The sequence below is a fragment of the Dioscorea cayenensis genome, unplaced genomic scaffold, assembly GCF_009730915.1.
Source record: "Dioscorea cayenensis subsp. rotundata cultivar TDr96_F1 unplaced genomic scaffold, TDr96_F1_v2_PseudoChromosome.rev07_lg8_w22 25.fasta BLBR01001315.1, whole genome shotgun sequence".
NCBI lineage: Eukaryota > Viridiplantae > Streptophyta > Magnoliopsida > Dioscoreales > Dioscoreaceae > Dioscorea > Dioscorea cayenensis.
Window position 1 is genome coordinate 1,188 of NW_024087706.1, and position 7,809 is coordinate 8,996.

The 7,809-nt window shown below is 34.9% G+C and overlaps 1 protein-coding gene across 3 annotated transcripts; it reads right to left on the bottom strand.

Annotated features, from left to right (window-relative positions):
• Positions 1 to 747: 747 nt before the first annotated feature.
• LOC120256169 (3beta-hydroxysteroid-dehydrogenase/decarboxylase-like) lies at positions 748 to 6,991 on the bottom strand. 3 transcript variants are annotated; one of them, XM_039263926.1, is made up of 12 exons: positions 6,508 to 6,991; positions 6,261 to 6,432; positions 5,417 to 5,534; positions 5,236 to 5,316; positions 4,345 to 4,543; positions 3,271 to 3,391; positions 2,867 to 3,041; positions 2,321 to 2,477; positions 2,042 to 2,108; positions 1,657 to 1,944; positions 927 to 1,132; positions 748 to 851 (listed from the first exon to the last, which is right to left on the bottom strand). In XM_039263926.1, exons 5-10 carry the CDS (start codon positions 4,420 to 4,422, stop codon positions 1,787 to 1,789), a joined length of 756 nt encoding a protein of 251 aa, XP_039119860.1. In that variant the 5' UTR covers positions 4,423 to 4,543; positions 5,236 to 5,316; positions 5,417 to 5,534; positions 6,261 to 6,432; positions 6,508 to 6,991; the 3' UTR covers positions 748 to 851; positions 927 to 1,132; positions 1,657 to 1,786. The 3 variants fall into 3 exon arrangements, with proteins under 3 accessions (XP_039119860.1, XP_039119858.1, XP_039119859.1); XM_039263924.1 differs by having other exon boundaries at positions 748 to 1,132; XM_039263925.1 differs by having other exon boundaries at positions 748 to 1,147.
• Positions 6,992 to 7,809: the final 818 nt, after the last annotated feature.

Here is a 7,809-nt window from a genome sequence, read left to right on the forward strand (position 1 = left end):
TAGAAAATATTGATAATTATAACACAATTATAACAACCACCAATTGGTATTTCATTCTTTTTTCCACAATCAAAAGTTGAGGGTTTGTTTTCATAGCCTGTTCATATTTATATATATATAAAAAAAACTATTAATAGGATTAGAAAAAAAAGGGAAAAAACTAAGTCTACTTTAAAAAAGAAAATTGAAAATCAGCTTTAAAGAAAAAAAAACTGTCAGATTTGCAAGTATGCTTCCTTCAAAGTTTTATTTATTTATTTAATTTTTTGTTGTTTTTAAGTAAACCAGATTTTTCAGTCCTTTACAGTAAAATACAAAGAGTCTGTGTTAAACCATCCAGAAAAAAATCCATTTGCCTTGCAAAGGGCCAAATAAGTAAATCAAAATTATAACGAAGGGTTATCTTTGTAAGGGCAAATATATATATATATATATATATATATATTACTAATGTGACATGCGCAATAAAAAAATACACATGGGCTAAAAATTAACTGTCTAACCGTATGTTTTTAACCATGTGTTCTTACCTAACGATAAAAAGTTTAGACTAAAAGCCTACACTCACAATTGAAAACCCACTACCATCACTTTATCTAACATAACTTAAACTCAGATACAAATTTCCCACACCAATACCTTTTAGCAGTAGAACTTAAATTCAAGGCTAAGGCAAAATGATATATTTTTTTTTAAGTGTTCTCATATTACATAGAAGCAATACACAATTTAAAAAAGCCCCAGTCATGACCAAACTGCCAGAAAGCTGAACATTCTTGAGAAAACTTTAAAGGGCTTCAGTACAATTGTCCAACATTTCACAATATTTGTTGCTAAAATTTAATACCGTTCTGGAAAAAGGAAATTGCAAAATTTAGAAATACTATGTGAAATTCCCAGAAAGGGTAACTATTGATTCATTGTACCTCCAGTTTATGGGTTTTTGACATTCTCCGGGGGATTGCAGGTCACTAAAAGCAATTGCAGTCCAATGGAGATTATTGGTCAGGAAACCACACACAAAATCACAGATAGCTCCTCTCATTTTCTAGCCGATAGTATGAAACACTGAATATCTTGTAATTCCATTAAGTATGCTGTTCTTTCGGATTGCGTAATGCTAGCCCAATATCTGCATCAATAGAAACTATGAAATTGACATTTATGAGAGGAAGATTAGGTAATTCAGTACCATAAAAAGCATTTTCAGCTAGAATTAACCAGACCTTTAACAGCAATTACATAATAAACAATCAGAATATTCATGGTGAGCATTTAAGACCACATTATTATCAAACTAAACATCCAGAACAACTTCTGGTCCATTCTTAATATGATCACCGTATTACACAAATCACATGACGTTTGTTCTAATCTTGATTCCATACTGCAAAATAGCATTCTCACGCTTCAAATATAAAAACCATCATTGCAGGAGTAACTCTTATTCAAAGGATTCCACCTCTAAGATTAACACAGGCATGCATCTTCTCAAATGTCAACAACAGTTTTCCACAATGCATATACTACGGAAAACTACAAATCTATAACCAAAAACAGAGAAGTTAATGAAAGGTGAGAACCAACATGCAGATAAAACTATCAGTGTTTATTTAATAATAATTCCACAGAAAACCACTATTAGAGCAAGTTTACCTTTAAATGTGGAATGTCCAGCTGAACTTGGTCATTTGGGAGCCAATAAAATGACTAATTTCTTCCTTTTACCTCCAAATAGCAAGTATACATGTTTTATTAGAGGACATGGACTCTTATTCTCAATAGTTTAACTTCTATGGAAGTATATCACCAAGGAGCTTGGCAATTTATCAACTACTTTTCCTGCAAACTTCTTCCCTCTGACAGCTGACACTGTTATTACTTGGTCAACTTCAGGTTCGAACTGCTCATATAGAATGAAAAGGGTAAACAAGCATATCAATCCTGCATTAAAAGAAAACAAAGAAAATAAGATATACTAAGACCAACTGAACGCCAAGTCATTCCTTGAAATCAGCAAAGATCTAATTTAGTCCCTTACCACCAGCACTCAATACTGAAACCGTTAATGCCAACAACAACTTCAGCAGATATATGCAACTGACAGCCTGTAAAATTAGCAAAGATGAGTAAGAACTAAATCAGCATATGCAAATTCTTTATTCATGATGGTCATGATGGGAACTCAACACAATTTACTCCGATCTCTTATCTCACAATTGACAACTGAAAGATGTTTAAGGAATGACAATTTTACTTGAAGCAGCACACATCTGTCAAGCAGAATTTTATTTCCAAGACAGTGTCAAGAAATAGTAACCTTGAAGAGTAGATTCCAATCATCTCCTTGTGCTAGTAACTTCAATACACAAACTCCTTTATTCCAAGCAGATGCCACGGTGAGAAATAAATCTGTCATAACAGGTTCAGAGACTTCAAAGTGTGATGAGGGAAGCTTCTTTAAAGGGTGGCCAAATCTGCAGAAGACACCTTTTTCAACCCATGGAATATATAAACCAGAAAAACTAAGAAAGTTACGTACAACAAAAGTGCATAAACTGATCTGGCTCTGTATATAATGTATATCAATTTACAAATTAATAGAGTTATTGAAAATTTTTGCAAAGGCAAAACCACAGGAAGCATGAGAACTACTGTGCTAAACAGCACATGCTAAAGTAACTATAGATAAACTACCTAATTGTCTTTGACATTTTTAGAGGTAACATTAATTTTTCTTATGCAAAATTATTCATAATGAGGCACCACAAGAATTCATCAGACAAACTAGGCCACAATAAGAAAGGAGATACTAGCATACTCTGTATAATATATAATAATTCTGATTGAGAGCTATGTTACCTACATTGAAGAAGGTAGATGACCATGGCCAAAAAGAATAGCTGTCACAACCAGCAGGAGCTTTGCAAAAGATGAGATCAAAGTTCTACCAGACAGAATAAACCAGTAACGCAAGAAAAACAATACCATTACACAAAAAAATGTTTTCTTCTCATCTCTCCATAACAGTATGTCAGCAACTGCATCAAGATCCAAATCAAGGTTAGCACAAAAGCAGAATAGACATCTCACAGCATGCAGGGAAAAGAAAGAAGAGAAGGCCATCTTCATGAAGTGCAAATACCAGGCAAGTAGAAGACATATTATCATTATAAAGCTCCCCAGATATTAAACCAAGAAGTACATACAGTTTCCAGAGGTGAAAGTTGACCCATACAAAAGAAATTAAGGATGAAACTAGCAATGTACCTCTTCCATTGCCTAGAAATGTATCTGATTTAGATGGCCTGGTAAAATCTCTCTGCGTGGAATAAATTGGGTCTTTGGCTGCTAATTGGGAGAATGCCTCCACTGTTGCCCTCACACCATCCTGTAGTTGTTTACGTGAGGTATTGTCAAACTTCAATCAAACATCATATGTATATATATATATATATATTTCTTGTGCATGCTTCATTTGCAAATCTTTCTCACACCATCAAAAGTATAATTGCTCTAAACTCCATAACCATTGATACCATTTCTCAGTGCAAGAATGCTTCCAAGAGGAAGTGAGTGCAAGGAGTTCTACAATAAGTCCAACCAAACTAGCCTTGTTCACCAGATTATTTGGTACAGCTATTCACAAACTCCTTGTGAATAGGACAATCAAACAAATTGAATTGAAGTCCATCTTCATATCAAAACTCCTAGTTTTATGGATATGTGATCACTGAGAAAGTGATCTGTGGAGGGTGCTCCATTCAACTTGCAATGCTCAAACTATATGACTAGTCTTGACACATTATTGTTTGAAAACATGATGCAAGATGCAAGACAAAGGCTCCATTTGCAAATCCTTGACCCATTTGATCAGGATAGCTATGATAGTGATACTTCCACTTATCTTGTTCATTGTTAATGTATGCAAGAAAATCAATCCATAAATTTCAAAAGCAAGATATGGAGTGTCTGCTCTCTAAGTAATGTGGGAATTTAGCCTGACACAGTTTGCAGGTTCCCTAGAGGACCTTATAATACTACTGCAAAAAAAATAATAATAATAATAATAATAACAATAATAAATAAATAAATAAATAAAAATCCTAACAAACAAGAGCTATTTTATGTTTGAAAAGCAAAAAAAAAGCAATTAACAGTTAATAATATGAACATAATTCAGACCCAAAAACTTAAAAGATATAGGTTAAAGTTTAAACATAGCCATCATTTCCTGAATCTAAATAACAAAACAATGGTATTATATCAATCAAACAATAAGGCATCACCAAAGAAGCAATCTAACCATGCAAACAGTGTTAGATGACTACAAAGTGCACTAACCTCCAAAGGAACAACCGGTGAATAACCAATAAGCTTTTGAGCTTTAGAACAATCAAAAGTATTTGTGCATGAGAGCATGTGAATTATTGCAGGTGTAAATTCCGGATTACACGCTTTACCCAAACCCAACCGAGTGCATAACCATTTGAATAGCAGGGCTCCATGTACAACAAACTTGACAGGAAGATGAATTCCAGGCCTGAAATAATTTCATAAAAATCCATTCACAGATATTATTTATATAAAAAAAAAAGTATTCAAAGAATTATATTAGCATCTCACACCACAATGGGCAAAGCTGCATGCCTGTTAAAACTGGAGACACCATTCTATTAAACAAAGAAAATAAAATGCATAATTTGCACAAATATATTTTGCATGGATGAATATTTCTCAAGTTCTTTACTTCTTTAAAATACTAATTGGATTTAATGGTTACACAACCAGCAACATTACACAAGAAAATCTATGGACGCATAAGTTGCCTTTGGGGTTAACCATCTGAAAATTATAGCTCTGAACAATAAAATATATGAAATAAGCCTTTGCATCAAACCAACTCATAGAAGACTTCTGAGACATTATCTGAACTAGAGGTTAGAGTTTTGAGACACGTATGTGCCAAACAAAAAGTCAAACAACAAAACTGGCCTTTTAGGATTTGTCAACACATAAAAATTGCCACCATTTGCACCGCTTAGCATTAGCGATGGAAGCAGTGGATGCATCTTTTTCTACATCTTATGATGTAGGAAAATTTGTAGAAATGTGTTCAGTACTTCAATCCGTTGCACAAAAGTCATTCATACACTTCCATGATGAACCAGCCATAAATCCACACTATCTCATGAAATGCAAAATATCTGAGCAACAAAATGGAGGATAAACTACCTTTGATATCCCAAACCTTCTAATATGTTGGAAATAAATTCCCAAAGTTTAACAGGTTCATGATTGGTAATATAAAATTGGCTGCAAAATAGACACAACAAAATAAGCATACTTAGTATCAAAAACAAATAAGAGCACAAAATGATTATAAACAGAAACTCAGTAAGAGATTAAGCGAGACCTGGCCAGCTACTGAAGTTTTCATCTGATTCCAAAGTTTGCTCTGCACATATATTAGCATGGGCCACATTCTCCGCATAGATAACATCACACATATTTTCCCCATTTCCAATGACAAACTGAAAACAAAAGACAAGCTGCTCACTTTTCACATATTTAAAACTTTTCATGGTAGCAGGTAGTGCTGCATCAAAACTCTCAATTAAAAAGAAGAGACAGTATACAGAATGTAGACTATCAGTTGACAGTGACCGTTTGTCATTGCCAATGCGTGACTTGAGATACTAAGCTGGACAATCTGAGGTGCCACTCACAACACCTAAGGACCTATTGATGGGGATGATGGTTCAAAATTAAATTGCTTTAATCTAAATAACATATCTATTTTCCTTTTTTATGTGTCTACCCCACCTATGCTTTGATATTCCAAGAAATATCATGTTCTGTTCCTAAAACTATATTGTGAGATTCAACATTTCCACTAAAAAAAGTGATGATTCCAAAGCAATCAGCATCCAGATCACAGATAAGTAGCTCATTGTTTACAAAAATTTACATCTTCCCAGCTTCTTATATGAAACAGTGTGACAACACGCAAATAGTTAATATTTTCATCTAAGAAGTGATCATGCTTGCAAAAGCAAAAGGATCAACACACTATTGATCCTCGATGAGAATTTAGCTAAGAAAATCATAAACATGAAGCAATTAAGCAAAAGCATGAAAATGATCTACAGATCTACAGATTACAAGTAAGACCTCGATCACAAAAAAAAGTTTTAAACCATTACAACATAAACCAAAAATATCAACAAAATTTCATCAAAAAAATCAAAGATCCAAACCTTAGCAAGCCCCAACTTCGCACACCGGACAAGAAACGGCACGAAAAACCCCATCGCCAGGACCGAACGGAATACCAACCCTCAAAACACAAGTCGAAAGCCCATCCATCCCATTGCTCCGCAAAACGATCCTCTCAGCCTGCGCTCGGAAATCATCCAACAATCCTCCAAACTACATCCGAAACCCAAACATCAGCACCAACAAACAATCCAACAATCACAGCAAACATTCCAAAACAAAACATACCATCCAATCATCAAAGTCCAGAGTCAGCATAAGCCAAGCCGGTGAAGACGAGGCGAGGAACACCAGCAAGGCGGCAAGCGGCGGCGACACGCTTTAGTGGTGAGGACAGTGAGGTTGTAGAGATGAAAAGAGTCAGCAGGGGAAGGGAGAGCCGAGGGAAGGGTCGAAGAGGAAGACGGCGGAGGAGCCGGCAAGGGAAGGGGCTAGGGTTTGGGTGAGAGGGGATCGGAGGGGGAGAAGGAGAAGGAGAGGGTTCGGGATGAGGAGGGGTATCGGGTCGGAGAGGGATGGGTTCGGTTCGGTTGGGGTTGGGTCGGCGAGCCGGACGGTGGAAGAGGAGGAGAGAAGGAGACGAGAGAGGAGGGATCGGGCGAGGAAGTTGGTTCGGGCGAAGAAAACCGTGACGGTGGTTTGGTTCGACCGGGTTGAACCGGGTTCGGAGGTCGCCATGGAAGAAAAGGGAGAGGGTTTTGGCGCCGAGCGAGGAAGGAGAAGGAACCAAGGGGGTGTATAATGTATATTGACTTATATGGGGTTGTGGGGCCCGGGTTGTTTTTTTTATAGTTAGGGGTAATATAGTAATTTTGGGTGTATTTTTATTTTTATTTCTTATTTTTTAAGATAATTTAACATCTCAGCATAAAAAATATTAAGAATAGATTAAAAATAAAAATAAATAAATAAATAAATAAATCAGCGGGATGATTTTGATTTGATTTGGTTTTTTTTAAAATTACTTTAAATACGGAGAATTTATAAACTCGTGGTTCATGAAATACTTTGTGAGCGCATAAATAAGACTTTAATTATTTTTATTTAATTGGGTTAATGATTTTTTAAAAAAATTATTAAGTTACTATAATCGATGCATTGTATTTGCTTGTCCTTCAAGGGTTAATATTTGTTTTTTTTTTAAAAAAAAATTAACTTAAAATTAAAAATAAATAGAAATATCAAAAGGATGGGCGATTCCAAACTTTTTTTTTTTAATAAATTTATTGGATAAATGTTGGCCATGGATAAATGAAATATGAGCGAAGGATGACGAAAAATTAAATATATTTGGATTAAAAAGGATTTTATGCATCTAGTCTTCTTTATGGCAGTATTATTAAGTTGTGGAAAGATATGCCGATCACTTTCTAACTTTTCTTGAAAGCACTACAATGGAATTAAAGAAAGAAGACAAATGGCATCATTGTATAGAAAATAATTTGTTATTATTTCTGAAATCTTTTTTGGTATAAATTAAACATTTTCAGAAAAAGTTCATAGCATGTGGTTTGGTGCGAGTCGGTAGTG